At 39.9% G+C, this 15,408-nt stretch overlaps 2 protein-coding genes across 2 annotated transcripts; one reads left to right on the forward strand and one right to left on the reverse strand.

The window, feature by feature from the left end:
* The first annotated feature begins 384 nt into the window (after positions 1-384).
* LOC118348716 (probable WRKY transcription factor 7) lies at positions 385-2,411 on the forward strand. Its single transcript, XM_035690886.1, has 4 exons — positions 385-600; positions 766-1,563; positions 1,671-1,796; positions 1,997-2,411. Exons 1-4 carry the CDS (start codon positions 488-490, stop codon positions 2,157-2,159), a joined length of 1,200 nt encoding a protein of 399 aa, XP_035546779.1. The 5' UTR covers positions 385-487; the 3' UTR covers positions 2,160-2,411.
* Positions 2,412-3,860: 1,449 nt separating this feature from the next.
* Positions 3,861-5,714, reverse strand: LOC108980972. Its single transcript, XM_018952043.1, has one exon. The coding sequence runs from the start codon at positions 5,712-5,714 to the stop codon at positions 3,861-3,863; it is 1,854 nt and encodes a 617-aa protein (XP_018807588.1).
* Between the last annotated feature and the right edge of the window lie 9,694 nt (positions 5,715-15,408).

Genomic DNA, 15,408 nt, shown 5'->3' on the forward strand with positions numbered 1-15,408 from the left:
GTTTGACCAAACAGCTTATGCTCTGCAAAATCATGATTTGTTTACTCATTGTGATGTCAATTTTGGGAAGTGATTAGCACATTATTTAACACTGATCTAAAATGTGCAGAAGGTCCCCCTTGTGAGAGAGCATCCAGAAATCCATCAATCATGTGACTCAAATTTTGGAGTCATGTGATTTTATCGGATGGTGCAGAAATAGATCTGGTCATGATCCAACGGTGCTGGGTCTTGTGGAGCCTTTGCCGCAGCTTCCGGTGTCCGGTAAAGGATGGACCGCACCTGTCCCACATCGCCCACCTCTTAAACCCCACCCTTCAAATGACTTTTGCATTAAAAGCTGTTAAAGGTCAACTCTGCTTCACTGTCTCCAACTCTCTCTCTCTCTCTCTATCTCTCACACCGATTTTACCGAGTCGTCGATCCAACGGCTAATCGGAACCTTTTGACCTTATCATTTTTCACGGTCTCCAACAGAAAATGGTCAATGTTTCGACCACGTGGAATCACAGGATTAGTGGGTAAGTTTGACTGCAGAACGATGAAGAAGATGATGGACGGGTCAGTAACCCTATTTTTGCCTTTGCTGCATTGGGGAAGGTATCAGTTTGACTCGAATCACACTCTCTGCTCTTTTTTTTTTTAATCTCCATTCTCCAGTCTCCACACTTTACCGCTTTTTTGCTTTCCTCGTCATCATTTGTTCTTCTTCTTTAACGATCCAATCGAATCTGTATTGTGTTTATATCTTTCCTCGCTATGGAGGTCTTCTGTTCTTAGTGCAATGGCTGTGGAGCTGATGATGGGCTGTGGCGGGGGTGATGGTTTTTCGGGGAAGATTGAAGAGGACGCTCTTGCTGTAAAGGAAGCTGCGTCTGCTGGGATTCAGAGCGTCGAGAAGCTGATGAGATTGATTTCTCAAGAACAATACCAACAGGGACAAGCAACAGCTGATTCCACCAGTACTAGTAACAAAGCTTCCATGGAGCTGGGGGCTGTCGCGGATGTCACGGTGGACAAGTTCCAGAAGGTGATATCTTTACTGGATAGAAGAAGAATAGGCCACGCTCGGTTCCGAAGGGCTCCTGTTTCTCTTGCTCCTGCTTCTGATTTACCAGTACAGCTGAACGAAGAAACAAAGCACCCGCTGTCTCACCATCTGAAAACAGAGCCTGTTTCTGCTTTTAAGGTTTACTGTCCCACTCCTACACCGGTTGTTCGCCTACCTCCTCTGCCGAATAATCACTCCCATTTGCCCCCACATATGGGGGCAAAGAATATTGGGTCCGTGGAGAGGAAGGATGCCGTTTCAAGTATCACCTTCTCGCCATCACCGCCGATTTCTGCTGCGAATTCTTTCGTGTCGACTTTGACAGGGGATACTGAGAGCTTGCAGCCTTCCTTGTCGTCCGGGTTCCATATTACGCACATGTCTCAGGTGTCGTCTGCGGGGAAGCCACCTCTGTCTTCCTGCTCCTTGAAGAGGAGGTGTAACTCCATGGACGATGCGGCCGTTCTCAAGTGTGGCTCATCTCCTGCACGTTGCCACTGTTCCAAGAAAAGGTTGGTTTCTTGCTCTTCTATGATTGTATGTGGTTTACTACCACAAAAGATGCGTTTTCGCCTTTATTTTCACGAACCGATATCATTAATCTCATATACTTAAGCAGGAAATCCAAAGTGAAGAGAGTTATCAGAGTCCCTGCAATTAGCCCAAAGATGGCGGATATTCCACCTGATGATTATTCCTGGAGGAAATACGGCCAGAAACCCATTAAAGGTTCTCCCCATCCAAGGTGTGTATTTATTCGTAGTGTGCAGTCTTCAATCACGATTCGCAATCCTCTGTTTCTGTTTTTCTTGCTTCTCTTCCAAACAGTATCTCAATCATATCACTTGGTTGTACCATACTAGTGGTATTTTAGATGTTCTGGGTGCAGTTTTCTTGGGAAAAAAGCTTCCATTTTCAATGTATTTTAATGGATGAAAATTTCAGGGGATATTACAAGTGCAGTAGCTTGAGGGGCTGCCCTGCGCGCAAACATGTGGAGCGTGCTCTGGATGATCCAACGATGCTGGTTGTGACCTACGAGGGTGAACACAATCACTCCAACTCTCTCACGGAGGCAACTGCAGCTCATGTCCTGGAATCATCCTAGCCCCACTGGCCCAAAGTCCCAAGATCTAGAGCAGATTTTGGGGGTGAGTTTACATATTTTCAAACGCAGAGGCCTGCATTTGTGTAATTGTTTAGAAGGAGGAGAAGATTAGTGGGTTATATGCTATAGCTATCTTATACAAAATGGGATTCTTTTGTTTTCTTCCTTCCCTTTAGCCGTTGAAAGACTTTTGGTTGGGTGATGAAAAGAGTAGGAAAGCGTAAAGATAGTGGATTTTCTGATAGTTTATCATGCTTGTAGACTTGTAGTGTTTTTCCCCTTTTCTCAAACTTCTATTTTTTTTTTTAATTTTTTTTAAATGATTATAGGTATAGTTATGCTTTTATATACAGTTAAGGAAATGCTTGGATCATAGTGGAATCTCAAAGAAGTAGAGCTCGCATACTCATCATAGTTATAACTATAATCAAAGAATACCCACATGGTTATCAACACAAAGCTGCAAAATCATGGTCCCCTTCAACCAGCTCCTTGGAAATCTGTTTGAAAATTCAATTTTGCTGAAAATGCTTATGTGGAAATCTGCAATGGTCCCCTTCAAAAGTTGTGTCATTTGTCCATCTGTGCCTGAGACTTTCAGACCCATTCTTAGGTTTCCACTTTGCAAGGGCAGTCTAGTGAGTATCCCCTTGGCCAGAGGAGCTCTCATCTTTGTATCAAATGCCATGAACATCCGTTGGTATACAAGAAACAAGGTAGTGTTTGAGAATCTCATACCTGATGCAACCATGCTGATCTTCAACCTATGACCTATGGAAGCCACCCTCAGGGAGAACTCTTACAGGCATGAACAAAAATACTTTTATTGTGGAACCATCAGTGGCAAAGGTGGAAGCTGCTATCTTGGGCCTTTGCTTTAATAATAACTGTAAACAATTTTGGATTAAAAAAAGTCTTGGTGGAAGGTGACTTGCTCTGCTTCAGAGAGGCTCTATCCCACCACCCAACTCTTGTCACCGATTGAAGGATATCCCCGCCGATATAAGATGCACTCAAACTGCTCTCGAACTTAATGTGGAATTTTTAAAAGAGTCATGCTACCGGCATCAATAGTTTGGACTGCAAATGCATTCTCTTTTTTTCAATTTCAACCATTTTTTATACATTTTTAAATATTTTTAAAGAATAGAAAAAACACCAATTCATCAATAGTTACTTTCTTAACCGTTAAATAAAATAAAAAATAAAAAAAACACAATTGGTTACTTTTGTCGGTAAGCTTTATCGGTTGAAAGAGCTTTTTTCCTTTTCAACATTTCGCGTGTTGCACAACCTATTATTACGTCCTAAATTCAAACGGGACCTTAATTTTAATGCAAGTTTGTTGAAAAATAAAATGGGCCGCAGCTTCATTATTGTGGGCAACATACCAATTGCCAAGTTGCCAGTAGCTAGTCCTACATGCATGCACAGACAATCTATTCGAGCAACCATTTCAATTTTCTCTATCATAATTAAGAAAAAAACTATCATGCTTGTATTTTTCTTTTTTTTTTAAATTTTGAAATTATTACGTCTTTAAAACTTTTCTTTCTCGATATACCTATAATTACTTAATTTGCTTTGTATGAAGGTCAATGAGTAAAGCTGAATTTTCCAAGCGAAGGAGATTAGAGATATATCGAAAAAAGTACATCAAATTCCAATCATATACATATAGCATCAATAACGAAAAAGTTATTACTTTTCCACAATCAATTTTGCAGGGCCAAAACCGGCAGTGAATACGAACTGCTCAACCAGGGCAAAATGAGCCATCAGCAACCAAACAAGATTGATAAGCTGTCCACCTCTACCTAGTTGCTGCACATGAGCATCTGGTCGGCAATGTTTAGACGCGTATGACAACATCTCCACCCAAACTTTGCTGATTACATCCCATTTCTTCTCCTCCCGCAATTTTTGCAGCTCTTTGGCCAGCATGCATGCATCAAACAATACAGATTTGCTTCGATCTCCCTTCACATGAACAGGTTTAACATCTGTATTCACACCAATAAGGTTTTCACAAGCCTCCTTTTCCTTATTGTTTGGTCCTAGTCCCTTGTTGAAAAAGAATCTTTTAGCCTCAGCACATGTATCTCTATATCTAATTTGCCCAATACCTGCCACAGCAGACATCATAGTAGGTTTCATTAATAAAAGATATAGCATGTAATCTGAAACGAGCTTACTGATGAATTTATAATGATCAACAGCTTTTGAATCGTGATCGACTTGACTTCCTTGATAGCAGATTTCAGTAGCAATGTGCCAAAGCAGAAGGCTCTCATCATAGGTAACATTTTCAATATAATCTTTTTTAAGTGTTTCAAAAAGTACTACTTGATCCCCTCCGTGCTTCATTTTGTATTCTTCGAGAACGTAAGCACTTCTAGCTGAACTTATCGTCTTGATATTTTCTACTGTATCTGCTTTTATAGATTTCTCCCGCAGTTCGACAAAGATAAATTCCCATAGATTTTTCGTGAAGTAGTTTTTGGACGCATATCTCCACTCATCTAGAAAATCCTTAGCACCCAAACAATCAATGACCGGATATTTGAGACAATATCTCCGTATAGGAAGGTCCTTGTGGCAGTATTTGCGTATATGATGCAACAAATGATGAGTAGTCTTCTTAAAAATGCCAAGGAGGCACTGATCTGCATTTTCTTCATTGGATTTTTTCGGAAGTTCCTTGAGGCAGTATGTTATCAAATTAAATCCTGCCACGGATTCAGACCACCTGCGAAGTAATACTGGTGTAGTCCTTATTGACTCGGTACCAGGCAGCTCATCATCCTTGCTTGGAGACCTCATTGAACTCCTAAATTTGAGAAATCTTTTGAAGATGGTCCAGAGTACACTTGAATTAGTGTTTAGCAGCTCATCCTTGGGTGGAGACCACATTGACCTTCTAATTTTGAGATATTTTTTGAAGATGGCCCGGACACTTGGATTTGTAATCCTGTTGCCGATAAAAGCTGTTGTCCAATCAGAAAAAATGAGGTTGAAGAGTGCTATTGCCTCCAGGCTCAAGGCACCGAGCAGCAGGGTGTAGGTAACTCGAATATCAAACTTATCTAAACCATGCTTGCAGTCTACAAAAAAGAAGACCCCAAGGGACCCCAAATCCGAAAGCGAGCTTACAGAGCGCAAAAGGTATCCTATTGTATCATGTATCACAACGAACTTGGTATAGAGAACTTCGTAGATGAAGTTGAGTTCAACCTCCAACACTTCAAGCGCGTCTTCAGGAGTTCTCTCATGAAAAAAATCTCTGCTCTCATTTCGATCATTGTGGCTAATGAGATCAACAATGAGCCCCTTGAAGATTTTGAAGAAGTGGTAACCATATTTCACCACCTCAAACTCATCTAATCCCTTCTCCTGATCTCTCGGCCGTGGAGAAGAATAGAAGGCGGACTTGGATTCTTTAATAACAGCATCTACTGTTTGTGATATTGTTGTAGGGAGTCTGGCTACTTTCTTCGAAGAGAATGCCTCCACGAGCTTCGCGTACTCTGGTCCAGGATCTGGTTTTGTAAGCATGGATTCTCGGAATGCACCCCAACTGTTGGGGAAATCAACACAGCGGAAGGGATAAAAGCGGTAATAAAAGAGTACACTCATGCACTCAGTGACACCAAAAATTTAACGTGGTTTGGCAACTGCCTACATCCACAGAAAAGAGCTTCACTAATAAATAGTGGAACACAAGAAAATATTACAGAGGAGGATGATCACACTCCACTCAACTCAACTCTCTTCTTTTCTCTCAGAGCTCTCTCGGCTCTCTCTCTTTTCTTTTCTCTTTGGGTGTTTGATGCTCTCGTCTGAAGCTTTAATTTATAGGCGCATTGTTTTACGTATGAATGCATTTATTGTTGCATTCAATGGACAGTTGAGAGTTGGGCGTTAGGGGTTAAGCAGCAAGCAGTCATTGTTGACTGCTTGCTTGGGCAGGGATTTCAACAATTCTCCCCCTCCATGCCCATTTACCTAGATGCTCTCCATCCCAGCTATGTCTATGCATAGCTCAAGCTTCTCACTTGTAACCACCTTCGTCAGCATGTCCGCTGGATTCTCATTCGTATGGATCTTCACAAGCTTCAACAGCTGTTGTTCCATCGCTTCGCGTATCCAATGATAGCGGATGTCAATATGCTTGGTGCGGGAGTGGTACATTGAATTCTTGCTCAAGTCTAGAGCACTTTGACTATCACAATGCACCTTGTAGTCCTCTTGACTAACTCCTAGTTCTTGGAGAAAACGCTTCATCCACAACATCTCTTTCCCAGCTTCCGCTGCGGCAATGTACTCTGCCTCTGTTGTAGATAAAGCAACACACTTCTGCAACTTGGACTGCCAAGAGACAGCTCCTCCTGCAAAGGTGAAGAGAAATCCTGAAATAGATTTCCTGCTATCCAGATCTCCTGCCATATCTGAATCTGTATAGCCTTCCAAAACTGGTTTAGCTCCCCCAAAACACAAGCACATATTCGATGTACCTTTCAGGTACCTGAGAATCCACTTGACTGCTTCCCAATGATCCTTTCCTGGATTTGAAAGAAATCTGCTCACCATGCCTACAGCATGAGCAATATCTGGTCTGGTACAAACCATTGCATACATCAGGCTTCCTACTGCTGAAGAGTAGGGGATTGCTTCCATTTCTTCAATCTCTTTCTTTGAAGAAGGACACGAGCTCTTGCTCAATTTGAAGTGGTTTGCAAGTGGAGTTTTGACTGGCTTAGCATCTCCCATGTTGAAACGTCTAATGACCTGTTCAACATATTTTTGTTGTGATAGCCACACCCTTTTGACTTTCCTATCACGAACAATCTTCATGCCCAAAATTTGCTGTGCTGGGCCTAAGTCCTTCATGTCAAAGGACTTGGATAGTTCCTTCTTTAGTTTGTTAATCATGGACCTATCCTCACCAACGATTAACATATCATCAACGTAAAGAAGGAGTATGACAAACTTGTCATTCTGGAACCTTCGAACATAGACACACTGATCTGCAACAAGTCTCTTGTAACCATGACTCATCATGAATGAGTCGAACTTCTTGTACCATTGCCTCGGCGCTTGCTTGAGGCCATAGAGACTCTTCTTCAGCTTGCAGACTAAGTGATCTTTCCCTGGAGCTGCAAACCCTTCTGGTTGCTCCATATAGATCTCCTCCTCCAAATCTCCATGGAGAAAGGCTGTCTTCACATCCATCTGTTCGAGTTCCAAATTCAAGCTGGCTACCAATCCGAGTATGACTCGGATCGACATCATTTTCACCACCGGAGAAAATATCTCGTCAAAGTCGATTCCCTTCTTCTGTTGGAATCCTTTGACAACCAATCTGGCCTTGTGCTTCATCAGCTTTCCTTGGCCATCTTTCTTCAGCTTGAATACCCATTTGTTCTTTAGGGCTTTCTTTCCTTCAGGAAGTTTCACCAACTCATAGGTCTGATTTTTCTGCAAAGAACTCATCTCTTCTTGCATTGCCTGCACCCATAGGCTTCTATCAGCATGAGTTTGAACTTCCTGGAAATTCTCTGGCTCCCCCTCATCAGTAAGCAGAATATAGTCTGATTCCGGATATCTCCTCGACGGAATCAGTAGGCGGCCTCTTGCCGATCTTCTTGGTTCATCAACCAAAGGAGGTTCATCACCATCTAACCCTTGTGGTGGTACACCAGCTGCTGGTGGAGAGGATTCTTGCTCCCCCTGCTCAACACCCTGAGCTTCTTCTTCTGCTTCTGGATCTCGATCCTGCATTTCCTCATTATCTGTGGCGGACTGTAATGGTGCAGGATTTGGAGTATCGGAACTAAGCTCTCTTGATGAAGCTTCAGTTCCGATGTTCTGGTTTTCATGGAACACAACGTCCCTACTTCTGACAATTCTCTTTGTCACTGGATCCCATAACTTGTATCCGAATTCTTCATCTCCATATCCAACAAAGATACATGGAGTTGACTTGACATCGAGCTTCTGTCTCAGCTCCTTGGATACGTGTGCAAAGGCTTTGCACCCAAATACTCTCAGGTGAGAGTAAGAGACATCTTTTCCAGACCAAATCTTCTCAGGAATTTCAAATTCCAGTGGTGCAGAAGGTGATCTGTTGATCAGGTAACAGGCAGCTAGAACAGCTTCACCTCAGAATGGCTTTGGTAACTTGGCCATACTGAGCATGCATCTTGTTCTTTCAATGATGGTCCGGTTCATTCTTTCGGCTACACCATTGTGCTAAGGGGTATATGGGACCGTCTTCTCATGTCGAATACCGCGATCAGCGCAGTATGCAGTGAACCTTTTGGAGACATATTCTCCTCCATTGTCCGTTCGCAGACACTTCAACTTCTTTCCTGTCTCTCTTTCCACTAGGGTGTGGAAATTCTTGAAGTGCTCGAAGACCTGATCCTTTGACTTCAAAACATATACCCAGACTTTTCGTGAAGCATCATCAATGAATGTCACGAAATATCTATTACCTCCCAATGACTCTTCTTCCATGGGACCACATACATCAGAGTGTACCAGACTCAACAACTCTGATCTTCTCTTCGTAGAGGATTTAAACGAGACTCTGCATTGTTTGCCAAACAAACAGTACTCACAAGGGTTTAACGCTGTTCCTTTGGCAACTTTGATAAGTGCCTTCTTTGCAAGCGTATCTAACCCTTTCTCACCCATGTGTCCGAGTCTCTTGTGCCACAGATTCGGTGATGCCTCGTCTTCCACTGCATTGAGGCTATCAGAACCGATCTTCACATGGGTCTTGTACAACGTACCGCAAATATGTCCTCGGGCGACAACCATGGCACCTTGTGACAGCTTCCAAGTGCCTTTGCTGAAGTAGCTGTCATAGCCCTGTCGATCAAGGGCTGTCCCGGAAATCAGGTTGAGCCGAAGGTCAGGAATGTGTCGAACATCTTTCAACACCATGGTGCAACCAACGTTGGTTTTTATCTGCACTTCGCCAACTCCCACGATCTTCGAGGAACTGGCATTCCCCATCCTTACCGTACCAAAGTCTCCTGCTTTGTACGTAGTGAAAAATTCACTGTGGGAAGTGGCGTGGTATGATGCTGCTGTGTCTACCACCCACTCAACATCATGGCTTGCAACGTGCAGACACGTCTCGTCACTGGTGGAGAGTATTGCCACATCTCCAGAAAGAGTGACAAGGGTTTCACCATCTTCTTTCTTCAGCTTACTGCTTTGACCTTGCTCCCTTAAAAACTTGCGGCAGTGTTTCCTCATGTGGCCTTCTTTGCCACAGTGGTAACATTTCATGTTACCCGTCTGCTGGTTCCTGCTACTGCTGGACCTTCCACGTGGTTGAGGCTTCCCTCTGTTTCTGCCTCCACTTCTCCCTCTATCATTACCTTGAGGCCTTTCTCTACTCTCGGTGACAAGGGCATGAGTTTGATTCATGCTTGTCTCTTTTCGTCTGGCCTCCTCATTAAACAGGGCATCCTTAACCATCGTCATGGTAAGTTTGCCATCTGGAGTAGAGTTACTTAGGGAGACCACCAGCGTCTCCCAACTGTCTGGTAATGAACTGAGAAGTAGCAGGGCTTGTTCTTCATCGCCAAGATTCAGGTTGACGGACCCGAGCTGGTTAACTAGGTTTTGAAACTCGCTAGTATGCTCGGCAACAGAGGTATCGCTTTTCAACTTCAAGTTAACAAGCCGTCTCATCAAGAGGGCCTTGTTTCGAGCAGTTTTAGCCTGATACATATCCTCTAACTTTTTCCAGAGGTTATATGCATCCGTCTCCTGGGCCACGTGGTGAAAAACACTATGGTCAATCCATTGCCTGATCTGACCAATAGTCTTCTTGTGCATCTTTTTCCACACTTGATCCGTAACTTCATCTGGCTTCTTCCCTTCATCTTCCAAAGGGTCAAACAGATCTTTACAGTTCAAGAGATCCTCCATTCGAGGTCTCCAAAGACTGTAGTTTGAGGCAGTCAGCTTTATCATGGCGCCTGATGCTGAATCCTCCATGGATTTAGACTGTTCTAAATACAAAATACAAGTACAGGATCTTTGAGGTGGAATATCACAAAACGGACAGCACCGTTGTGTCCGGAACGTCTGATTTTGTTGGAAACGAGTCTTGTTTCGTCAAAATCGGACTCAGATAGCACAAGGAATGAGCAAAAGAACCAAAACAGGAACTCTGTCGCGCGTGCAGTGCGTGGCGCGACAAACAGGCGTAGGCGCGTGTAACTCACGCGCCTGAACTCCTCTGGTGCGCGTGGAACGCGTAGGCGCGTGTCCCTCACGCGCTTTATGGAGTCAAGAACACGTCAGGGCGCGTGAACTTCACGCGCAAGTCTTCTCTGGAGCGCGTGTAAGAGCGTGGGAATCACGCGCTAGATACTCTACTTGGCGCGTGGGACGCGTGTCGAGAGTGGGTCTCACTCTCCGATCTTCAGACGGCGCGTGGGAGCGCGTGCGGTCCTTGTTTGGCCTCTGGTTTCCACCGCTTTTCTTGTCTGGATGAGACGAACACAGTGGTATGCTCAAATTTGAAAACTGAGCTATACACTAAAACCGAGTTTTCTGTAAAAAAACTTCTTCCAACAAACGCTCTGATACCACTTGTTGGGGAAATCAACACAGCGGAAGGGATAAAAGCGGTAATAAAAGAGTACACTCATGCACTCAGTGACACAAAAAATTTAACGTGGTTCGGCAACTGCCTACATCCACAGAAAAGAGCTTCACTAATAAATAGTGGAACACAAGAAAATATTACAGAGGAGGAGGATCACACTCCACTCAACTCAACTCTCTTCTTTTTTCTCAGAACTCTCTCGGCTCTCTCTCTTTTCTTTTCTCTTTGGGTGTTTGATGCTCTCGTCTGAAGCTTTAATTTATAGGCGCATTGTTTTACGTATGAATGCATTTATTGTTGCATTCAATGGACAGTTGAGAGTTGGGCGTTAGGGGTTAAGCAGCAAGCAGTCATTGTTGACTGCTTGCTTGGGCAGGGATTTCAACACCAACTAACAAGATATAAAGAGCGTGTCCGTTCAACATATTTGATGATTCCTGCGAAGAAAATGAGGAAAGTTGGGAGCCATAGGTTGTTTTTCGGTAGTGTTTGGAGTAGGACATAAATCGTGACGCCAATTTGGGATATTAAGGTAAGAAAGTGCCTTAGCCAGGGCTCATTTTCATTAAAAGTAGTTATGGTGTCTTGGCCACCCTGATGTAACAACAGGAAGGAAGCCCAAAATGCATAGAGATCACTAATTTCACCGTGGTTAGAACTTTGGCTGCTGGTGATGAGCCCGAGAGCGAAGCCAGCTGCCCATTCAGCCAGAAAGTACGATGACCAGATTAGCATAATGACCAACCTATTTCCTGTTCGTTTTCTCATGGGAGCACCCAAAAGTAGAATGATTTGCAATAAAAGGCTGACGAGAATTACTCCCCTGATATTCCATATCTCCCATGTTTTCCTGAGCCTTTCCGGAATGACCTCAACCATATTCTCCTTCTGGATTAAAGAATTGAATCAGATGAATATTGCAAGGTCTTGTTGCGATTCTTGTTCTACTCGATCGACAACTTTTTAACTCCCCAGTACGCAAAGTTTTCTTTCTTCGAGATATATATAGCCTTGAAAAGAAAAAGGGAATTACAGCTAGTTTGAAATAAACATATAATTTGAAATCTTGTGGAAAGAATTAGGTTTATTCAAATGACAAAGAATGAAGAATTGCAAATAAAAAAATAAAAAAAAATTATAAGTGAAGATTTCTTTTTTTTTTTCCAGATCATGGATATTCAAAATAAAAAAATTAACACTTACACAAGCCTATATAAGAGAATGATCAATGAAATTATATAGTTCAGCTCCATAAGCCTATATTTCACTTTCAAACTTTGAACTTCACAAATCGTACATTGGATGAATTTCTTAATGCTACCTAAATAGATGTCCATTGTATCTCAGAAAAAAAAAAAAAAAAAAAAAAACTCAGGAATATAAGACAAACATATGAAATTAAAAATTCATAAAGAAAAGCAACGTGATATATATATTCATCAACATATAAAAACTAATGTTAAGAAAACTAGTATATATTGGTTTAGCTCAAATGCGTGTTTGCTAAATAAGAACATGGAAAATGATGTGCCAACAGAGGGGGATTCATGGGCCTCGAGTATTGGGAGAGATAGATATCAATTTGGTTTGGCGTTATAGGCATACAACAACCATATTGACCTAAAATCGTATCAATTTCATTTAGATTACTTTGGTTTTAGATAGTTGCATTCGTATTTGGGAATTCATGATCTATGGGAGCTATTAATATTATTATAACCAGGGCCGGCTCAAATTGTTCCGGGCCTAAGGCTAAAATTTTGAGTGAGGCTCTTCTTTTTTTTTTTTTAAAAAAAATTAAAATTAAATAAATATATTTTTATTTTTATATTATATTTTATTGAAAAATAATTCTTATCGTTTTGTAAATTAAAATTATTGATTAAGATTTTATACCACATTTTCAACTAATAACTGATTTAATCTTTATTAGAAAATTTTTGATTTAGAGAGAATTTTATCAAATCTAGTTTTACAAGTACTTTAGACTCTTAGACACAATTTAATCATTATTGTCAATAAAGTTCTATAAATAACTTACACATTTGAAAAAAAAAGTGGGTCCTTGCCTCTTCAAAGGATTATACAAAAATATTTTATGAATACTGAAAAATTAGATTTTACTATTTATAATTTTCACATTAATTATATATTAAACTAATAATGACAAAAGAGAAGTTTATTTTTAGAAGGAGAATAGGTAAAATAATTATTATTTGTGATACTTTTAAAAACTAATAATGACATAATATCTATTTGATCTTGTTTATATTTTCATTCTCATTGAATTAATTAAAGTTTTTTATTAGGTATATATTTTTAAAAAAATTCTAGTTTATATATATATTTTTTTTTTGGACCTTCTTCCATTAGGAGCCTTAGGCAATTGCCTAACTTCCCTAATGGAAGCCGGCCCTGAATATAACCAACTTATATATATATATATATATATATATATATATAAAATTTATATGATCCACGTTTATAGTAATTATAAAAAACCACTACAAACCCCAAGATAGAGATAAGAGATTTCTAAGAATGGATCTTAAAATTCATTTTGTTTTGATCTAGATTTGGAAAAAGTGTGGATTTTGAAGAAATGGAATTTTGAAAAAGTAATGGAGGAAAAATTACATCCCATGACTTTTTAGCTTTTAGGGCCAAATTTTTAAGGGCTGGTTTGTACATTTGGAATATTTTAGAATTATGTGAATAATAATAAAATAATTGAAATTAAAATATTTTATTGTGTTTTGAAAAATGATAGAGAAAAAAATTGAATAAAAATATTATAAATTTAAAAACTTTCTTGGAGTAAAAATGAAAATCAATCTCAATGTACTTAGTTCTAAGGCACCGAACTTGTCATGTCACACCAAATTTAATAAGAGGAGGATACTGCAACAAAATGTGTAGTTCCTTGAATAGCAATATCCTAAGCCAATTTACCTCACCAATAACCATGGATATATAGGGCTATCTATTCATTCTTCACACAAATTGTAAATTGTCGGACATCCGGATCACTTGATCAATCTGAATCACAATAAGCCTCTAATTGGTGTGAACCCTTGGAGAAGAACAAGCCATGATTAGGAGTCACTTTGAGGTAATGTTGGACACACTTAGGCTGGTAGTTTGTTTTCATAAACTATCTCAACTCATATCATCTAATCATTATAATTTTACCAAACTTCTAAATAAAATATAATAAACAATTCAATATTTTTAAAATTTAAAATAAAAATAATATTCTAATAACATTTTCTTAAACTTTTATCTTTCATCTCATTTTATCTGTATAATCAAACGAGGCTTAATGGTGGTCTGGAGATGCTGGTAGAGTTGGTTGACAGAATATGCTATATCTGGTGTTGTGAGAGTGCAGTGTTGTGGTGCACCTAGACCTGTGGATAGATTCTTGGGGTCAAGCTAGAAGGGGTTCTCCATTGAGAGACGACAACTTGGAACCTGGGGTACATGGTGCAGAGTCTGGCTTGGTGTGAAGATCAAGATTATATATATATATATATATATATATATATATATATTGTTTATATTGTTTGTTGAAGGGGGAGTCCACCTCCACACCCAGTATATAGCTAAGGCTATCAAGATTTCTCACTAGAAACTCATGTAGGAGAGCCTTCATGTTGAGTGAACTATAGGCATAGCAATATTATTCCCAGTAATAAAGAGGCAACATATACAAGCAAGAAGAAGAGAGTATTATTAGTAAAACACATAAAAACAAAAAAGGGATCAACAAGTAAACTGAAAATCCATGCATGGTACTCCCATGTGAGTGTGTGTGTGTGTGTGAGAGAGAGACAGTAGTTGGTTCCAGAGAACATCGATCATCTGATTTTCTTTTTAGGGTAAAAAAAATATTACATGCTACGACTTTTATTTTTAAAAATATATAGTTTTTAATTACTTGTAGAAAGTTTTTAGGGCCAAACTTTCAAGTCTCTTTAGAAAAGTTCAACGGATTATTTTAAGATTTTTTTTTTCAAAACTGTTGGTTTATATTAATTAATAGAAAAATAGATTAAAAAAAAAACTAAATCCGTAAAATAATAGAAAATTAGCAAACTTACTTGCGTACGTTGCCCTTTTTATGAAGCTATAACTCTGTACAACCAGCTTCTAGTATCGCCACAGTCACGGACTAGCTCGAGAAGGAGAGAATGAGAGATATTGCAGGGACTTGGAGAAAGGGATGATCAGCTATTAATTTATTGTTGATCATGCTGAGATTGGGAAGATTGGAAAGTAAAGTATCAAACTGAAGAAGAAAAGCATCGAGCATTGTGGCTTTAAATTTACACAATTTCTAACAATATAAGAAAAAAAAAAAATACAATAATCAACCTAAACATTTAAAATTATTTGATCTCGATTCAAAATGAGCATGAAGTGTTACTCTCTTCATTTTATATTTTTATCATTTTTATTCACCCTTTTTAACATCAAGCGCGCATTTTAATGGATAGTCATTAAAAATATACCAAATTAATAATTGCGATGAAAATGACAAAAACTAAGGAGACGTTTGGATTCGAAGATGACTTGAAATGACTTGAGATGAGTTGAGATGAATTAAGATGA

This window comes from Juglans regia, chromosome 6 (genome assembly GCF_001411555.2).
Source record: "Juglans regia cultivar Chandler chromosome 6, Walnut 2.0, whole genome shotgun sequence".
Taxonomy (NCBI): Eukaryota; Viridiplantae; Streptophyta; class Magnoliopsida; order Fagales; family Juglandaceae; genus Juglans; species Juglans regia.